At 45.0% G+C, this 21,036-nt stretch overlaps 1 protein-coding gene across 2 annotated transcripts in view; it reads right to left on the reverse strand.

Annotated features, from left to right (window-relative positions):
• Fgf2 (fibroblast growth factor 2) overlaps window positions 1-21,036 on the reverse strand; it is a 91,357-nt gene that overhangs the window by 4,005 nt on the left and 66,316 nt on the right. For both annotated transcript variants that reach the window (XR_005287380.1, XM_038347364.1), the window contains one exon: window positions 10,500-10,603. Coding sequence is in view for 1 of the 2 variants with exons in the window: in XM_038347364.1 (XP_038203292.1) it covers window positions 10,500-10,603 (104 nt within the window). In the remaining variant the exon portion in view is untranslated. The remainder of the gene's footprint in view (window positions 1-10,499; window positions 10,604-21,036) is intronic.

The raw sequence follows: 21,036 nt of genomic DNA on the forward strand, positions 1-21,036 counted from the left end.
CCCATGATCATAAAAAGTAACTGCAAAATTCCACTTTTAATCACTTGCTCGCTTGGTATAAAGAGACTGCTGTGCTTTTAATCTGGGCCACTTTCATTCTCCTACTGTGGGAGACTGAAAATATGGCCCAGCCATTATTAAATTTTACTTTGCAGCATCTCAGTGTTAGCTTCTGATTTTTGACACCGTAACATGGATATTTTAAAACATACAAATAAATTCAAGATGTAAATATATATAAATTTTATATATAAATAAATATATAAATATATGATGTGTATTAATAGGTATACTAGGATCCACTTTAATATTTTTGTAGATTTAGTTACCTTATGTGTATGAATGCACTGCCCGTATGTATGTATGTGCTCACACAGGTGAGAACAGGCATCAGATCCCCTAGAACTGAAGCTGACAATGGCTGTGAGCCACCATATGGGTGCTGAGAACCAAACCTGGGTCTTTTGAAAGAACAAGTCCTCTTAACCACTGAAACTTTCCCTTCACTAATAAATACAGAATAGGATTTTGAAAAGTACTTGCGAATTTGGAATGCCACAGGGTACTATGTACAAAACTTCCAAGAAACCATTTGCTTTTTCTATGGTTGTGAAGAGACACCATAACCAATGTACTATTGGAGTGAGAAATGAGAGCCAAGCAAGGTGGGGGCCTGATATTCCATGACACCAACAGATGATGGGTGAGATGGTGGCCTCAGGACATAGTAACCCATGTTTATTTAGTATAACACAGACTCAGATAACTATGTAGAGAGATATTCATACATACACATGTGAGAAGGTTGGTAAAATACAAATCTCTCACAGCTTGGAAGCAACAACAGCTCCAGAAGCAGCAAGCACACTAAGTCATGTATGATTCCACTTTCTAAGAAAAAGAACAAGACTCCTTGGAGAAACAAGTCACTCCAGGTCACACGGGGCTGGGGGGGGGGTGTTACATGTGGGTCTTGATGCCCAAGAAGTAATGGAGTGCTCGAAATAAACACATTGAGAGGTATCAAGAGCACAGAGCCAAACGCAAGGGTTCTCAAACGTTTCAGCAGCAACATCAGTCTTTGGTTAAATATGTATCAAAATAATTGAACTGAGAAGTAGATGGAGAATAGACAAATATCCTACATAAAGAAATTTCAAATAACTTATCTAGGTAACACTCCCATCCTCAATGATATAAAGCAAAACCAGCATATTCCACCCTGTAAAAGTGATCGCCTACATAGTCACACATCCCCTAGGTGTGAACAGTTGCATAATGACTTCCTACCCGCAACACACCATCCCCTAGGTGAGAACAGCTGCATGGTGACTTCCTACCTGCAACACACCAGCCCCTAGGTATGAACTGCTGCATGGTGATATCCTACCTGCAACACACCATTCCCTAAGTGTGATCAGCTGCATGGTGACTTCCTGCCTGCAACACACCATCCCCTAGCTGTGAACTGCTGCATGGTGACTTCCTATCTGCAACACACCATCCCCTAGCTGTGAATAGTTGCATGATAACTTCCTGCCTGCAACACACCATTCCCTAGGTGTGAACAGCTGCATGGTGACTTCCTACCTGCAACACACCAGCCCCTAGGTATGAACTGCTGCATGGTGATATCCTACCTGCAACACACCATCCCCTAGCTGTGAACAGTTGCATGATGACTTCCTACCTGCAACACACCATCCCCTAGCTGTGAACAGTTGCATGGTGACTTCTTGCCTGCAACACACTATCCCCTAGGTGAGAACAACTGCATGGTGACTTCTATCTGCAACACTCCATCCCCTAGGTGTAAACAGTTGCATGATGACTTCCTACCTGCAGCACACCATTCCCTAGGTGTGAACAGCTGTATGGTGACTTCCTACCTGCAAAATATCTCCCCTAGGTGTGGACAACTGCATGATGACTTCCTTATGATGCTCCATCCCTTAACAATGAACTCCTTCTTAGTGACTCCCTTTCCAAGGAAAGGAAAGACTAACTTCAGAGTGGAGACACCCACTCTCTCAGCCAGATGATGAAGTCTGTACTTCTGCGGTTGTCCTCTCAAACTTTTGGGACTCTGTCTAGCCACAAGAAAAACACCAGGAAATCCCAAACTGGAGGATCCTTAAATTGCCTGAATGTCAAAGTAGTGAAAAATAAGGAGAGTCTAAGACATGGTCACCGTCTAGAGGAAACTCCAGAGACAGGATGACCAACGCTGGCTCTGAATAGGATCTTCAGGGAAAAATTAAAGTTTTGTAAGTCAGTGTGGACTTTAGCTACTGGTATCACAGCGTGCCAGGTCGCCAGCTGCCCTAGTGCAAGATACATTAGTGAACTACCTTCCTGACTTTCCTGCACAGTTAAAACTGTTATAAAAAGCAAATTGTATTTTTAAGAAAAGTTTCCCCTGATGCGATCATTATACAGTATATAACTGCACCAGACATGCACTGTCCCCACTAAATACGTAAAACCGCCCGACAAAGTTAAAACACAAGCGATACAAAAGGACCAATCCTAGACCTGCTAATGTTACCAGGAGGGACATCTTAGCTGAGAAAGACAGAAGTTGAGAAGTCCAGAACCCACATAAAAGCCAGGCAGAAATGGTGGCCACCTGTAAGCCCAGCACACGGAAGACAGACCAATCCCCCAGAGCAAGCTGGCAAGCTACACTAGCCAAACTCGCTCCAGATTCAGCAAGAAATCTGTGTCTTCATTATCGTTTCTATTGCCGTGATAGCACACCATGATCAAAAGCAACTTAGGGAGAAAAGGGTTTATTTTAGCTTACAGTTCCACACCGCAGTCCATCACTGTGGGGATGGGAGAGGACTCTAGAGGCAGGAGTGATGCAGAATCATGCGGGGGTGTTGCTTACTAACTTTCGCCCATATGGATTGCTCAGTCTGCTTTATAAGAACACCCAGGACCACCAGCCCAGGGACATCACTGTCCACAGTAAGCCGGGCCCTTCCACATGAATCAACAATCAAGAAAACACACCATAAGTTTGCCCATGGGCTAATCTGTTGGGGGCATTTTCTCAGCTAAGGTTCCCTCTTCTCAAATGACTAGAGTTTCTGTCAAGTTGACATAAAACTGCCATGACACCCTGCCTTGGTACATAAGGTGGGCAGTGATCAAGGAAGATACGAGATGTCAACCTTGGGCCTCTATATGCATGTGCACACACTTGGCACCACCCGCACCACCTCCATCACATGTACACATGCAGAAAATCATTTCTCCAGGGGCTGAATGTAATCATCCCTAAAGAGTGAACTGCCTTCTTTCCCAGCTGCTGTGGCTGCCTGCACAAGATTCACACAAGATCAAGCCAGTCCGCAATCTATGCAGGAGGTGGGAGGGGCTTACCAGCCTCCACCCCTGACAGTGATGACTTCTAGGGCAGAGAATGGGTTTTCCTAAAGGGTGTGACCCTGATACTCCATTATATGATCCACGCCCAGGTGTGTATAACCAGCATAAATTAAACTCAGTGGGTTTAAAAACAAATATAGTGTAAAGTTGGGAGGGGTGAGAAGGTGGGTATGGATATTGGAGAAGTTAGGGGAAAGAATGGGGAATGAATATGATCAAAATATAAGGAATTCTCAATTAATAAAACTAGTATAGTAAGAGAGTAAACTGCAGCCCGGTGGTGGCGCACGCCTTTAATCCCAGCACTCGGGAGGCAGAGGCAGGCGGATCTCTGTGAGTTTGAGGCCCAGCCTGGTCTACAAGACTTAGTTTCAAGACAGCCAGGACTGTTACACAAAGAAACCCTGTCTCGAAATAAGCAGAGAGAGAGAGAGAGAGAGAGAGAGAGAGAGAGAGAGAGAGAGAGAGAGAGAGAGAGAGGGCAAACTGCTACTTGGCACCCTTCCTATAAAGTCCACGTGAAATTTTGATTTATTGTATCTGTTGTGGTGCCCATGCCTACCACATAGTAAGTGGTCAATAAACATCCGCTAAATTAATGAGCAAATAAAATATTTTAGATAGGTCAAAGCTACACTGATGTTGCAGAATATGAATAGCAGAGAAACAGGGCCAGAGAGAGCCAGCTTTGAGTTGAAATATAGACTGTGGTTTATCTGTACTGACTACAGACTCTCTGGGGAAACTCAGATGGCTTTTTCCAAGAGTCTAACATCCACGACGGCTTCCAGCCAGCCAGGCAGCCTGGGTTTCAGCTTTGCCTCACCCCCTAACTAACGCGTACAATTTCTGAACAAGCTCTGTCCCTTCTCCAGGCCTCACTAGATCGGATGACTTCCAGAGTTGGAGAAATCTATGACACGGCGAGATGCCCTGCGACTTCCCAGTACCTCTCGTGTTTGCGTGTTGGCTCTGGTCCTCTGCTCGGTTTTAGGTTTGAAACTTAGAGCCACTTCCCCATGCTCTGTTTCCTGAGTTATTTACTCATTTACAGTACTTTGATTTCTGCAATTTTGGCTTATGAAGACGTTTGCTCAATAGGAATCTCAAAATGCATTTGATTGTGCCAGTTCTGAGAACTCAAAGCAGATGTGATGCAAGTATCCCTGTTGAGGATTTCAAAACTAAATAAAAACCACAAATGGGAAAAGTTAAGAGCCAATGTGGTCTCAATCTTATAAAAAGGCTGTGGAGAATTGTTGGGAGTGGCTTCTGAGAGCAGCGATTCTGACTTGACCATACTTTCTGCATTCAATCTAGCAGTTCATCTTTTTACAATGATGCAGCTAAAAAAAAAAAAAAAAAAAAAAAAAAAAAAACCTCTTGTTTCTGACAGATTTGATCAGTGAAGACATTCAAGCTGCATACTGAATCCTAAAACACTATTTTCCCTACTTTTTTTGCATTATAGAATTTACCTCATTGTTAAAACCCGTCAAGTATGCCCGGCAGTGGTAGCACATGCCTTTAATCCCAGCACTCAAGAGGCAGAGGCAGGTGGCTCTTTGTGAGTTCAAGACCAGCCTGGTCTACAGACAGGACAGCCAGGGCTACACAGAGAAGCCCTGTCTCAAACAAAATGACAAACAAACAAATAAACAAAAAGAAACTGAGTAAGAAGCCTGCCATGTATCAAAGAACTACAACTCTATCTCCAAATATAGGCCTTTGCAGTGGGGTACAGCCACTGTTTTGGACATTCATATTTCCTTGCTTTGAAAAGAGGAACATCTCTTTTAACAAATGTTTTTCCAGAGCTGGAGACATGCTGTCAAGGAGTTTGCCATGCAAGCATGAGGACCTGCGTCTGAGCTCCAGACTCACATTTAAAAAGCCTGCCACTGCCAGGCATAGTAGCACATGTCTCTAATCACAGTACTTAGGAGACAGAGGCAGGTGGATTTCTGTGCATCAGATGTCAGCCTGATCTACAAAGGTGATGTGGGATATTTTTATTAGCTGATTTGGCCAATGGCAGGACTAGACTAGAGCTAGGTGGGAAATCCAAACAGAGATATGGAGGAGAAGACGAAGTCAGGGGACACCATGTCGCCACCAAAGGAAAAAAAATGTCTGAGCATTAACAATAAGCCACAGCCTCATGGCGCTACACAGATCAATAGAAATGGGTTAATTTATATGTAGAGCTAGCTAATAAGAAGTCTGAGCTATTGACCAAACAGGATCGTGATTGATACTAAGCCTCAGAGTGGTTAATCGGGAAATAGTGGGTGGGACAGAAAGCCTCCAGCTACATCTGCACCAATACATTCACATTACCTGTGAAAGTTTTTTTTTTTTTTTTTTGAGAGGGTTCTGGAACTCATGGACAACTCATTTAAAAATGTAATGTATAGTTAAGAAATACAAATTAATAGTCATCTATAATAGTCAAACTTATAGTTATGTTAGTTAGGTTTTCTAGCTATATAAAGCTATATTTCAAATAGATAGGTAATCTTCAAACACTTCAAAGACCTACAGAATATAGCATTTAAAATGTTTTAGGAACTTAGATTTTTAGTGAGAGATTTATGCTCCTGGCAGCACCAATTATTTCAAGAGGATTATGGGCATTGAAGAAGCTCTTTATGGAGTTTCCTTTAGATATGGTGAGACTAGCCATTTGGGCAAGAAACTGTTCTTGCCTGGACTGCTTGATTGTATGCTGTATAAATTGGGCATACAGGACCCACAGGAAAATGACTGCTGAACTTGCCAAAAAAAAAAAAAAAAAACAAAACAGATGGGATGGTCCTTAATGATTCCTGCTTCATAGGAAAAACTGCCAGACATTCTGCAGAACACAGAAGAAAGCAACTGATGAACTTTGCCAGTACAAGATAGAACAGATGTTCAAATTTCTTGCTTCATTAATAAATACGAAAGATACTATGGGCTTATAGGCTGAAGGTGGATGTCCCAACATAACAGAAGAACTTTAGGTGACTCTCCAGGCAGCTAGATGTCATTTCTAGAGTTTTGGAAGTTGCTTACAATGCACTTCCTGCTTAGTTAGGTAATATTATGTCCTTCTGGGGTCTTTGATGGAGTTGAAGACTAGACAGTTATATCCTTTCACTTATTAATGATAAAAGATAAATAGGTATGAAACTTTAGACTCACAAAGATAGATGATAGAGTATTTTTCTTTGTTTTGCGTAATACAAATAGACTAAATGTGTAGCTATAATTCTTGCTTGATAACTGTTTTGTTATATGTAATTTTACTATGTTAAAGTTAAAACCTTTCTTTTTAATTAAACAGAAAAGGGGGGGGATGATGTAGGATGTCCTTCTATGTATGTGTTGTTTTTATTGGTTGATAAATAAATCTGATTTGGCCACTGGCAGGATTGAATAGAGCCAGGAGGAAAATTCAAACAGAGATATGGAGGAGAGAGCAGAGTCAGGGGTACTCCATGTAGCTGCCAAAGAAGAAAGATGTCCGAGCATAACTAATAAGCCACAGCCTCATGGTGCTACAAGGATTAATAGAAATGGGTTAATTTATATGTAGAGCTAGCCAGTAAGAAATCTGAGCCATTGGTCAAACAATTACAATTGAGATTAAGCCTCAGATTGGTTAATTAGGAACAGGTGGGTGCGACAGATAGCTCCAGCTACACATAGGTAGTGCCAGGCTAGCCGAGGCTACATAGTAGGACACTATCTTATATTTTTAAAAAGGACAAAAAAAGGCATGGTGTCGTGTGCTTGCAATCCCTGCATTGTTGAAGTGGAGGCTGAGGATACTAGGGCTTTCAGTTCAGTCAGCTTAGCCTACTCGGCAAACTCTAGCAAGAGATCCTGTGCAAAACAAACCAAAACAAAGTGCACAACTGTCTATTGACTCCAGTTCCAGGAGATCTGCTGCCCTTTGTGGTCTCCACAAGAAATGCACACAATAATACATACACAAACAAGCAGTTACACATATGAGAATACACACACACACACACACACACACACACGCACAGAGAGAGAGAGAGAGAGAGAGAGAGAGAGAGAGAGAGAGAGAGAGAGAGAGAGAGAGAGAGAGAGAGAGAGAGAGAGATTTAAATGACAAGCAAGCTTTAACCTGAATGCTTTCAGACCATTGTCACGTAAAGGTGCCGCAGTCCTTTCTTGTACCTTCAACCAGCAGTAAAGCCAGCACAGCTCTCTGAGTGCTCTTGCCTCCAAGAGGGTAAGTGTGTTTGGGAGCCACTTACGGAGTCACCTAGTGAATATTAGGTCTCAAAGAAACTCAAGGCAAATGGCTAATTGGGGAGCCTATTAACACATCAGAGGGGACCCTGGCTGCCAGGCTCTGTCTGCACCACAAGACCAGCTACAGAGTCCTGGCTCCTCTCAGCTCTTCTCACCTCCACTCTAAACGGTTCCAGCCCTGAGCTTCCCTTCCCTTCCCCAGCTTCGCTTTTTTAGAACCCTGCCCTTTTGGCCCTGTGCTCTTTCCCTCCTCTTGGCCTCCTTCTTGGTGCTCTCAGTGCTTGTGCTCTTGGTTTTCCACTCTTGGCTCCTGGTTCCCTCCCCTCACTTGCTCCCCCATCTCTTCTCTTCCTTGTTTGCTCTCTTTCTCCCTTCTCTCATGGCCTGGTCTATTCTGCTGCCCATGATCAGTCTGGACTCTTCCAGATGCTTCTCTGTCTGTTCTCTTCTCATACGTACAATAAACCTTCTCAACTATACCTAGTAGCAGTTATGTCCCCGTTTTCACTCAGTGGGGGACATTCACAGCAATCCTGTGTTGCCCTCACACACACAGGGTGACAGGGGCCAGCACAAGCTTACAAACATCTTCTCCAGACACAAGGCCCACGCACATCCTCAAGTGACGGTTCCCCGGTCAGGACTGTGCAGTTACTCCAGAAGTCATTACTGTTGACAGTTCAATATGGCAGATCAGACTCAGGGAGAAGGGCACCTTAGCAGGGCCATCGGCACCTCTCCTGCTATGAGGAACAGCAACGACTTCTTCACTAGAAGACTCAGCCCACCCTGACCAGTGGAGAAGAGGGACTTTCTGAGACTGCACGGCAGCCAGCCATCTGAACTAGATGCTGAGTTCAGAGAGTAGCTTGTGACTTGGCGGGGCTGAGCCCTCGGATGGGGGCTGGAACACACGCCAGCTGTTACCACAGCTGGTCTGCCTGGTGCCCTGCTCAGAAGAGCCTGATAAATCTTGACTGTCCACGTGTGCGTGTGTGTGTGTGTGTGTGTGTGTGTGTGTGTGTGTGTGTTTAACAACTGGACTTTGTCCCAGCTGAGAGTTTGTGACAGTTTCCTAAACTTTCCTAAACTGACTTTTATTCTATCAACTTGGTGGCAATCTGTTGCATCATGAAAAGTTGGCATGCCCTAAGGGGACAGAAACACTGCCTAGTTTTAGTACATTACAAAGTTTGACACCCATTTGTCAAGAGAAACAGAATTCTCTGTGAAGACCTGGACACAATTCCATTTTCAACGCTATCATCTTTGACTTCTTTCCTCTCATTTGTGACCCAGTTGTCACAGAGATGGTGGCGGCACGTGGGCAGCTTCCATCTCCAGAGCTCTTGACAGCCATGGTGCTTTTTAATCATTGCAGATGAACCAGCCACCCCGCCCGTGTTCTTGAGACCAGTTCCTTTCATGATTGCCATCTAGGCTCCCCACGATCCAGTTACACGCCAGGTTAAAACAAAGGGAAGGATGGAGCCTCAAGGCTCCCGGGCTAGTGCTGCCCATAGCCAGTTATGATCAAAACAAGGCCAGCCCTACAAACGCTACTTGTGTTTTGGTGGCGTCCGGAGAGTCTGCAGTTCCTTTACCAGGCAGAAACTTTGGCCCAGATGTGGCCCTGTGACTGCAGAAAAACTGCTGATAAAGCCTAGGAGGAATGTCCTCCAGCACAAAACAAGGCCACAGAGGCAGGGATCGCAGACGAATGCAGATAAAGGGGTAAAAGATAGTTTGCTGGAGCCTTGGAGCACGGCTTGCAGTGCTCTCTCTAATAGCTAGCTTCACCATGTGTGAACAGCAGCGGGAAGCATAAACAGCGCTCATTAAAGTGAGCCCAGAGTCGTGTGCCTCTGTCTACCTTTCCCTCCTTCCCCAGTCCCTATGAGATGCCCTCAGTTGTTCTGGCCACAGCAGTGTTTCCTCTTCAACTCTGATTAGCCTCCCAGGCTCCTCTAAGCCACTCTGGACCACTGCTAGAGTGCTTTCACCCAGAGGCAACCCCTGCTGGCCCGAGAACTCTGCAGCCTCGCAGCACAGCGAGCATGGTTAGCATGATGTAAGACTTGACAGCAGGCTTGGCTGGTTGCCTTGCCAGCCTTCTCCGGTCCCTTTCATTGTGTTCTCTCCTCTCCTGCTCACACTCCAGCTGTGGTGAGCGGCGTGTAATTTGAGAGATACGCTAAGTGGCCTCTTGGATCCACAGCTTCAGCTCAACCTCTGCCTGGGATCCTTTTCACCTCAGACCCTGCGTAGACGTCACCTCCCTGCATTCTCCACAAGCTGGTCCCTGTCTTCCCTAAATTACCTCCAACCTTCTCATGCATGTATACTATGCATATGTGTGAAATACAGAAGGAACTCAATAAAGCACCCACACATTACACTTCCTCTGCCTTCCTGCACAGTGGACCCACTGAGGCAGAGAACACATGATACTTGCTTTGGAAGGCTATTGTCCAGCACATCTGCCATAGTGTACACTACAGGCATGGACTACTCTAGTAGAAGGTCTTAAAATGTTTTTAGTCACCAAACTATGATTATGGGCCCTGCACACAGCCTTGTCAATTATCCTGCCAAGGCCAGCTTGTAGCGATTTGGAGTCCACAGAAATGCAGAATGCCTGGCCTTGACTTCACGTGCACTGTGTGTCCCTCCCTACTGGAGTCCTAAAGTCTATGAAATGCAGAGAATGCTGTTTCCTAGGGGAATACAAAGATTAAAGTGCTGTACGTAAAACCCAAAGACTCAGTTCCAAGGCTAGTAAAGAACTGCACATAACAAATGAAAGAAAACCCCAAGAAAGGACTACTCACAGAAGCCAGCAGCCGTCCGTCTTCCTTCATAGCAAGGTACCGGTTTGCACACACTCCCTTGATAGACACGACCCCTCTCTCTTCTGCTTGGAGCTGTAGTTTGACTGTAAGTAACACAGAAAAAATTATCTTTATGGCACCAGAAAGCAAAGAGGCAGTTCCACTATACACAAAACACGTACACACACCACAAACACACATACATACACCACAAACATACACAACACACACCATACCACATACCACACATACACAACACACACATACCATACCACACAGACAAACACATACACAACACACACATAACACACCCCACACACATACACCACATACCACATCACATGCACAAACACACACACATACCATACACATCACACAACACACACCATACACATCATGCACACACACACACACCACACACACCCACACACACACACACACACACACACACACACACCGTGCCAGCAAGGTACTGATCTAATGTGAAGATCAGCAAGTATAGAAGGAGCTGGGTGGATCTCACTTGAGCTGGGCTAGAAAGGGGACGATGCAGAGTCCTCATGCCATGCCCAACCATGCATGCACACAGAGGACAGAGGAAGGAATGGATGGCCAACAATTACCCTCGCTGGCCTCCTTTGACCCTGTTAACCATTCATGTTTTTAACCAGTCACCATATGCTCCAGCTATTCTACTCCTGGGCATATACTCAGAATGCTTGACAGCCTACCACAGAGAGACTGGCATACCTGTGTGTGCGCGCTGCTGTTTACTACAGCAAAGAAACTACCCAGCCTAGGTGTCCTCACCAAACAAATGGATATTATTCAGCTGTAAAGAAGAAACCCATGAAAATCTCAGAACAGGTGGAGTTTAAGAGTGTAATGTTAAGAAAGGCGGCCCGGACTCAGAGAAAGTCCTCCCGCTCTCCCTCCCATGCAGACCCTGCGCTATGGTTCTAAGTGCTTGTGTACAAACAGGAGCAGGCGTGAGGATAGCATTCACAGAGGAGAATTAACAGGCACTGGGCGATGAGGAAAGACAGCAAAGGCATCAGAGAGGATAGAAGGCTAGGTTTCCTAGCTTCAGTTCCGTCCTAGTCTTTCCCCATGGGAGACACGGGAATGAATATGCAGCTGGTAATCAGTGTGAGACTCCACGCAAAGCTCCACGGCTTCAGCATGGCCACTTTAACCAGACAGAACTGGGAAGCCTTGAATGGCTTTCTTAAACCGGCTCTGTGGTGTTTTTACTTATGAGTTAATTAGAACAAAGTTTTGGTGGGATTTTGTTTTTAATAAAATAAATGTATTTTAAGACTACATGGAAATGAGGACATTTGTAAGATGTCTGGGCAACTGCTTAAACAATTTTAAAGCTGTGATTGGCCAGTTTTTTACAAATAAGAGCAATTCAGTCCACTGCTGTTCCTGGACAGTTTCCCTGGCTTCATTGCATCTTATTTCTACCTTTTCCCCCCATTTTCCATTTTCCAATGCATTATCTTTCCTCTTGAGGCACTTTATTTAGCTATTCTTATTTTATAAGTATCAGTGGAAGTCCAATATGTTCACACATGATTCGCCCATGCAGTGTGGCCTACCACACTACACTACATTATGTAGATTTCAGGAAAACAAAACCACATATTACCTGATTATGATAATGTGGTTTGGACAAAAAGTTATCCAATTAATTGAGAGTAAAATGAAGTTAAACATTTCTATTTTGCTATTTCAAGGGAGCATTTGCCTGCTAGGACAGCCTTTCCAAAAATGTATTTTACATAACAAATGTTACCTAAAAACAAGTCCTGAGGTCAAACAAATTTTTGTAAATTTTGTTTGTCTTTCAAGACAGAGTTTCTCTGTGTGTAGCCCTGGAAGTTCTTGAACTCTTTCTGTAGACCAGGCTGGCCTTGAACTCGTGGAGATCCACCTTCCTCTGCCTCCCAATTGCTGGGATTAAAGGTGTGCACCACCACCACCGCCTGGCAATTTTGTGAATTCTTACAAACAGAGCACGACACAATACCTGAGAAAAGCAAGCTAAAGGAAGGAGAGTTTATTGTAGCTCAAGGTTTCAGGGGGTATAGTCCATTGTAGCAGGGAAGGCGTGCTGGGCAGTTCAGTGAGACAACGTGACAGCCACCTTGGTAGATCAATGGGACCAGAAGCAGGGCCAGGCAATCTCTTCCAGTGACCCACCCCCTACCAGCAGAATCCCCAAACAACACCCAGCTGGGGACAAGATAGTCAAACGTGTGAGCCCATGATGGTCATTTCAAACTTAAAATAATACCAAACTTTACTGCCAAACTTCTCACAACTCTGCCCAGTAAAAACCTATGATGTAAGTTATTATAACAGGGTCAGGTACAGAGTGTTCATCAAATGTGTTTGGTCCCAGAAAAAAAGGAAGTCGTAAGTCCTCCAGTACAAATAGCCCACAGGTTCATCTGGGCACTACCCACAGGAGTAGAAAACCCTAATGAAATTTCAAAATTTTAGAAGCCAATGAAATATGATTGTAAGGTAAATTTAATTTCCCTACTGTTTATAAGTAGCTAAAGAAACAGAACAGCTTCTGAAAGACTCTAAAATAATTATTAAAGTTGCTAGATATGACTATGTTTCAGTGATTATATCAAACCGTTGTTCCTATCAGAAAATCATTATATACATAAAATGAGACCTCCTATAGGAGATTAGTATTAAAATACTCCAGCAGTATGTGTCTGTCTGTATGGAGTAGGTAGGGGAAGTAAAACGCAATTGATGTGTCTCAAATCTATGCAAAACATGGTATTTCATGATTCTACTCTATCTTATGTGTGTTTGAGAATTCATATTAAAGAACAGTAGTCTTGCTGGGTACATCATTTCCGGCTTTCTCTGTGCAAGTCACCCCTGGCACCAGAGAGCATTGGCCTAGTAAAGCACAAAGTTCCCCGGGCCAAACTCTTCTACTGAATTTAAAAGATAATATAAAATGAAGAGAAGACAATCAAAACACAGAACCTAAACATATAATAGGAGCGAGAAATCTCACACTATCACTGGGAAAAGCAAGGGAGCTGGAATTTAGTGCTACCATATTTCAGTCAACAGGCCAGGTCCAAGGTACTCCAGAAGAGGTGACCTGCAAAGATGTAGACCACTCTAGCTTGTGCTGTGTACCAGTTGGGCAAGGCTACACAGCCTGTCACCAATCCCCCCTCTACTCCTGTCAACAAACTCTGCCTCAGTTCCAGCTCACCCTTCCTAATGTCCATTTCCACTCCCATTGGTGCCTGTGGCATCCACGTGTGGATGGATCAGTGTTAGCCCCAGGGTAAATGTCATCATTCAGGGTCACTCACTCAGCTTCCTTTACAGACCTCCCAGGTGACACGTTCTTGGATGCTGTCGGCCAACTACCCACTGAGCAGTAGACATAAATGCAGAGACTTAAAAAATAACCAGCTATGTCATTGAGCTACACTCAAACCAGAACATATTAACTCCAAGCACAGATGATCCATTCATGGTAGCTGATGCACAGCCACGATCATCCCTTTTACCCTAAGGGGATATCTGCTTTTGTCCTTGGTGGTGAGGTGTATTTCTTGGATGCAGCAGAAAGACGAACTTTGTTTTCTAATCCAAGCCGTTAGTCTGTGCCTTTTAATTAGGGAATTGAGACCATTAATATTGAGAGTTGTCAGTAAGCAGTGTTTGCTGACTCCTGTTATTTTGCTGTTATGGCAAGGGTGGAAAGATGCAAGCAAGTTGAAAGTGAGAATAGCTGTGGAAGATGTGAAATGAACTCCTCAACACAAGCTGGAGTGGCAACATGTGACAACCCAGACCAAGGCAAGAGGCTCAGCCAGAGATGATCAACACAGCGCACGATGGCATGAGGTCAGGCATTTTACACAGGCAGTGTATGGCAGAACTCTAGAGTATTTGAAACAACCTGACATATAGATTAAAAGCATCAATCTTATGACATTACCAATAAAGCTTGGCCTTTTAGATAGGATAGACATCATCTAATATATCTTTATTCTGTTAATACCACATCATTTATTTCAATAGGATATGTAAAAATACTAACCTCGCCAGTATGGCATGCCATCCTTTCTGATGTGCCCACTGTACTTGAATGGTCCAAATTAATGATTCTATCCAAGATGCTTTTTCATAGAATCAACATGATATTCAATGACATTGAAGGCTGAGGAGATGCTGTCAGTAAGAGCTTGACCTAACACAAGGACCTGTGCTCCAACTCCAGGACCCGCGTATAAACTGGGCGTGGTGCTGTGTCCTTGTAATCCCAGTCCTGGGGAGCTAGAGACAAGCAGGTCCCTGGGCTCCATGGCCAGCCAGCCTACTTTACTTGGTGAGATCCAAGCCAGTGAGAGACTTGTCGCCAGAAAAAGACGAGACAACAACTCACAGCGGAAAAGATAATTTGGCTCAGAGTCAAAGGGTTGAGTCAGCTGATGACCCAGTGTGATTTTCTGCCGTTGTCAGAAAACACTGACCAAGAGCAACTTAGGTGGGGTGGTTTGAAGAAGAATGGGCCCCACAGGCTCATAGAATTGAATGCTTGGTTACCAGGGAGTGGCTCTATTAGGAGATGTAGCCTTGTTGGAGGAAATGTGTCACTGGGGTGGGCTTTGAGGTTCCAGAAGCTCCAACTAGGCCCGGTGGCTCATAGTTTTCTTCCTGCTGCCCGTGGATCAAGATGTAAACTCTCAATTACCTCTCCAGCACCATGTCTGCTTGCCTTCTGGCAGGCTTCCGCCCATGATGATAATGGATTAAATCTCTGAAATTGTGGGCCAGCCCCAATTAAATGTTTTCTTTTGTAAGAGCTGCCGAAGCCATGGCGTCTCTTCACAGCGATAGAATGTTGACTTAGAATGTTAAGGAAAGTGGGGAAGGAGCCTGAGGCAGGAACCGAAGCAGGGACTATAGAGAAACATTACTCACTGGCTTGCTCTCCCTGACTTGCTCAGTCTGCCCAGGGGTGGGACCACCTGTGTCAATCATTAATAAGAAAACGCCCCCACAGACTAATCCAATGGAGGAAATTCTCTCTCCCCAGCTAACTCTAGTTTATATTAAGCTGACAAAAACAGGCCAGCACAGTTAGCTCTGCTGCTCTGGGCCCATGAGGAGGCAGAATATCACGGTGAGGAAGGCAGGATGGAGTAGAGCCGCTCACCTTGCGTCAGTGGAAAGCTGAGAGGCAGCGGAAAGGGTGAGTGAGAAGGGTATGGGACCAGCCTCCTGTAACCGGGTCCCAGTCTCCTGCTAATCCATTTAGCCACGGAGTCGTTCCTTGGTGAAGTTACTGCCTTCAAGATCCAGTCACCTTTCCTGGAGCCCATGAGCTGGTGACCAAGCGTTTGATACACGAGCTGACAATGATGGGGTAATATCCAAACTGTGACATGGATAAGAGATAGGAACGCTGCACATCAGAAGATGCCTAACCTAGCCTGAGATCAGAGGTTTCCTGGGAACTGGGAAAATTGGATGGAAAAGGAAGTGACAGTTGCTCAGGAAGAGATAACTAACAAGAGAGCATAGAGCATCTCATAGAAGATCCATGGCAGAAAGGACGAAGCTGGAAGGCCGGGCCCACTGATGGAGTGTGAAGCAGTCAGGCCTGGCTGCATGAGGAGATGTGTGCCGGGGACCAAGGCTGCTCCGGATTCTGTGTCAAGGAGCTTCCTAGTATGACAGGAGATCAGGGAAAGAGAGTTCGGAAGAAACTATGAGGCTGAACTGTAGTCAACACGTATGAGAGGATTAATATGAGTGGAGACAGAGGAGAAGGGGAAGGAAAAGGGAGGCAGAGAACAGGGAAGAGAGAGAGAGCTCAGAGGAGCGACGCTGGTGCATTTCTGTTTGAATAGCTGGGAGAGGGCTAAGGGCTAGGTGACTAGAGACGGCAGAAAGACATTCCCAATGGACACTGACATCAGAGCACGCATAGAAAATCCCAGACGACCAGTTACAGGAATGTGTGCCTCACACAAGACACACTCACTGTGCCTGGGGGGCACAGGCTGCACCAAAGCAGATGGGGACTGTAAAGTGGGTGACACCCCCAGGAGAGGGCGAAGCAGGCACTAATCAAAGGGAATGAGCAGAATCCACAGAGCTCACATGTGTGGGAGGAACAGATACGAGCTGAACCTACAGGAGAGAAGTCGTTCAGCCCATCTGAGACAAGAGTACAGTGCACGCCACACACACATACACACACATATACATATCACACATACATGCACCACACATACATACACCATATACACACACCATACATGTACACATACACCACACACATACATACACATACACCATACAAACACATACACCACACACATCCACACACATACATGCACATATACACACCACACACACACAAATATACACACAAAACACATACCACACACACATATACACATTACACTCATACACACCACACACACATACAGTGCACACCACACACACACATAAACACACACATACACCATACACACACACCATACACATGCATATCACAAATAAACCATATACACATACTTCACACACCATACATATACCACACATATACACACATCCCATATACACTCACATACCCTACATACACACACCATGCCCACACATACAGATTTGGAAACTAAGGGAAAGGCATGATTATTTGCAGATGGGACCATTTACTATGTTAAAAATCAAGAGGCTCAATGCAACAGGTCGCCTGGCCTGGATCCTAGACCAGAGAAGCTGACGCTAGTGGGAGGAGTGGAGAAACCCGAATAAGGCTGGGGTTAGTTCACTCTATTACATCCCTGTCTTTCGGTTTTGGAAACAGCAATCATTGCATAAGAGATCAGTCTAGAGAAAGGGTTAGAAAAGGGTACAGAGCAACTGTGAAATCACATGACGCTCCACAATCTAAAATTACTCCAAAGTAAAGATTCTCAAGATCAAGTACAGAACGAGCGGAGCTAGTTAGCAAGACTGTCTAACATAACAGCAGGTAACAGCCATTCTCTGCCCACATCCCAGACTGTCCATTAGGAAAACGACAACAGCAATGGGCTGACAAGGACTCAGAGAACAAAGCTGCCGAGGCTGAGGACCTGAGTTCAAGTCTAGGACCTACATGGTGGAAGGAGAGAACTGGCTCTCAAAAGCTGTCCCTGTCTGGCCTCCATAAGCACACTGTGGCCTGTGGCTTGCTACGTAAATACATGTAATTTCTTTAAAAAATAAAAATGGTAATAGCTGTCTCGAAAAAACAAAAAAAAATGGTAATAGCAAAGTGTCTAGGGCTTGCTTGGAAAACTGTTACTTACAAGTCACCCCTCTCCCTTGGGTAGCATCGACCTGAGAAGTCAGGAGGACAAGTCAGGAGTGGTAGGAGCCCACTGAAGCCAGGATCCTTGGAGACCTCAGAGGCCCTCGTCATCAGGAAGTTGGGTAACAGGCTAAAAAGCACCTGTTACCTTGACCCCCACAAGGCCTTTGGAACCATGACCACAGACATGGGAGATGAAGATGTATGGGAGACAACCCTGGAGGAGACTAGTCTGCAACAACCAGAAACATAACCCGGAAGGATGTTGGACATGGGAAACTCGTGGAAACCACGAGGGTAGCTTTTAACAAAAGCTTGGATTTGACAGCCAGGCTGGACGCTGCAGCAGCACTGCCCCCTCCTTAGCAGGGGCACTCTCTCCTCTCACCCTCTCACCTGCAGAGAGAACATCTGCTATGGCGGAAGACTGCCTGGGGAGTGTGGGGACGGGGACGAAGAGAGACAGAGAAACTGATTTTAAGCACCATAGCCTCCTATGTTAGCTACTTTGCTTTATTATTTGGGGTATTACCTATTTGTTAGGAAACCTTACATTTAAGGGGGCAAGAGATTTTGTAGGAGAGAGCAAGCATGATCTACAAACTATGTCAGGGACCTTCTTTTTTAATGTTTCTTTTCTGGCCATACGTGGTGGTACACACCTTTGATCCCAGGACTCTGAAGGCAGAAAGATCTCTGAGAGTTTGGTGTTAGCCTGGTCTACATAATGAGTTCTAGGCTAGCCAACGCTACATAGTAAGACCCTTCTTCCTCTCCCATCACACATCAGGAAAATGTGTCATCTGTGCATAATCTTATCACTGGCAGCCCCACTATCTGTATCATAAAGCATTCAGTCCCCCTGTTCCCTGAAGAACTGTGGCAGAAACAATGCCGATCCCACAAGGCCTCTCTGCTCATTATCCTATAATTCATTCAGTAGCTCTGGGTCAGAAGCCTCTTACGCACCAGCAATTAGTTCAAGATCTGGAAATGAAATTGCGACCAAGACTTAGGAAGCCAGCCTCTCCCCTCACACACATACGTTCTTGGGGCAGCTGTGCGGGTTTTCTTTACTTGGGCCAGCAATAAAGTCACTTCTCCATCAAGGTCTTTGAAACCCAAGCAAAACGTCTCACACACTGCACACAAAGACAGTCTGAAAGCAGCTCAAACTACATATACATCAAGGTCACCGTCTTGACCTACAGCGACAGGTCACATAACACAAGACATCCTTACCGCAAAGCACAGCCACACACTCGTTCTTTCCTTGTTCAGAAAGACGCTGTGTCTCACTGGTGGCCTGTGCTAGTGCAATTGAGTCAACAGATAACTAAACCAGGTCTACTTGCCTCCTTGGAATGAAAGTTCATCAGTCCCTGAAAACTAAATTGCACAGCATGGCCAATGTTCACCCGAGAGCCACTGTGTGTCTTTGGTCAGGATCTGCCACGGGGCTCTCTTGAACATGTGAATAACTAGGAATGATGAAAGCATGCTGGGCCACTGCTTCAGGCAGAAGCTGTCAGCTCTGTGCGTGTGAATGGCGTGCACAACAACATGCATGTGTGTAAGCAGATTCGGCTTAGAGGCTTTTTAAGGCTCCTTGTAGTAAAAGGCTTTCTAAAAACTCTTCGTTGGTCTACCATCCCAAACCCCACTCATAACTCAACCAGAAAATTAAATTTTATCAATCATATCAGACACACAGAAAGTTTTTTAAGAATTGTGTTTGCACACAAGGTTAAAGTTGGTGTCATAGAGGAGAACAGGGGAAGAAGGGAACAGAGAAAGGGGAAAGGAAAGCCAAGCAGCTTAGCTATCTGAGTTCTTCCATCACTGCCCAGCCAGGACATAGGCTTAGGAGTCTATTAACTCTTTCTGGTTATCAACCCTAATAATGGCAAAATAAAATGGGACTATCAATGATAATACTCTACATAAAAATTTAATCAAAATTAGCACAATGTAACATGCTGAAAATTCTGAATCTCCTGCTATAATTTTCCTACTTCTAGGGTACACCATTTAATTTATACATTAAAAAACTGTGACACTGTTTATCTGATTCATACCAAGAACAGGGCCATTACAAGCCATTCTGATCAATAAAAATCCACAAAAGTCAGCTTCCCAGTTTCCCAAAGGAGTGCCACTGTCAGACTGTCCCTCCCTTCCCTGCAGCAGACACACTCAGGCTATCTGTCTACAGAGAAAAGCCGGTACAAGTCTAGAAACATGTCAGATGAGGCCCGACTCTTCATTTTCCATCCTCCGTCTCCTTGAGACAAGGTCTCACTAGGGTGGCATTCCTCCACTAGCACAGTGGCTTGTGTGCTATGACAATGGCTCTAGACCTCCAGGGGCATCATCTAATCAGAATGTGGTATCCCAAAGCTCAGGATGCAATACAGACTCAAGCAGACACAGTGCAGAGATAGACAAGAGAACCCTGGTCTGTCTCACAGTCACGAGCTAATGGAGAATCCTTCCTTTGCCTTCCTTTTCTGCAATTTTTAAATTATGTGTACATACAGAGAGGGGTTTGAATGTGCATGTGAGTGCCCACAGAGGCTAGAAGAAGGCATCAGATCCCCTGGAGTTGGAGTTTCAGGAAGTTGGGAACTTCCCTACCTGGGGATAGAACTCAGGTCTTCTGGGCGAGTAGCAAGTGTTCTCAACCACCAAGCCATCTCTCCAGGCCCTTCCCTTACCCTTTCCTTGGTAACTAGTTCAGAGACACAAGAGCCCCAAATGCAGCCACCATAGACTCTCTCTGGCCCGCTTTGTGGGGGGGGGGGTCATATAGTTCAAGTGAGAGAATGCTGCAGCCTCTGGAAGGGGCATTTTATAGCAAAAAAAAAAAAACCTGTAATATTGACGCCTCAAGAATTTAGACTTCAGGACCCCACGCTGTCTTCTGGAAAAGCAAAACAAGGCAGTGCCGAGCACATGAAGCTAAAAATAAACACCTGGCTTCCCCTATAAAAGTCATTAGTCCTGTATGTGTTCAATGGAGAAATGCTTCTAAAGTGTTTCTAAAAATACGTGGCCCGGGAACCACTGTAATGGGAAACAGACTGTAGCTGCCAGGCACGGTGCTGGTGAGTTAGCTGGGCTGCATGACAGTGAGCAGAGGGGCCCCATGATGGTGGAACTGTGGTTTCG

This window comes from Arvicola amphibius, chromosome 11, assembly GCF_903992535.2.
Source record: "Arvicola amphibius chromosome 11, mArvAmp1.2, whole genome shotgun sequence".
In the NCBI taxonomy this organism is placed as follows: domain Eukaryota; kingdom Metazoa; phylum Chordata; class Mammalia; order Rodentia; family Cricetidae; genus Arvicola; species Arvicola amphibius.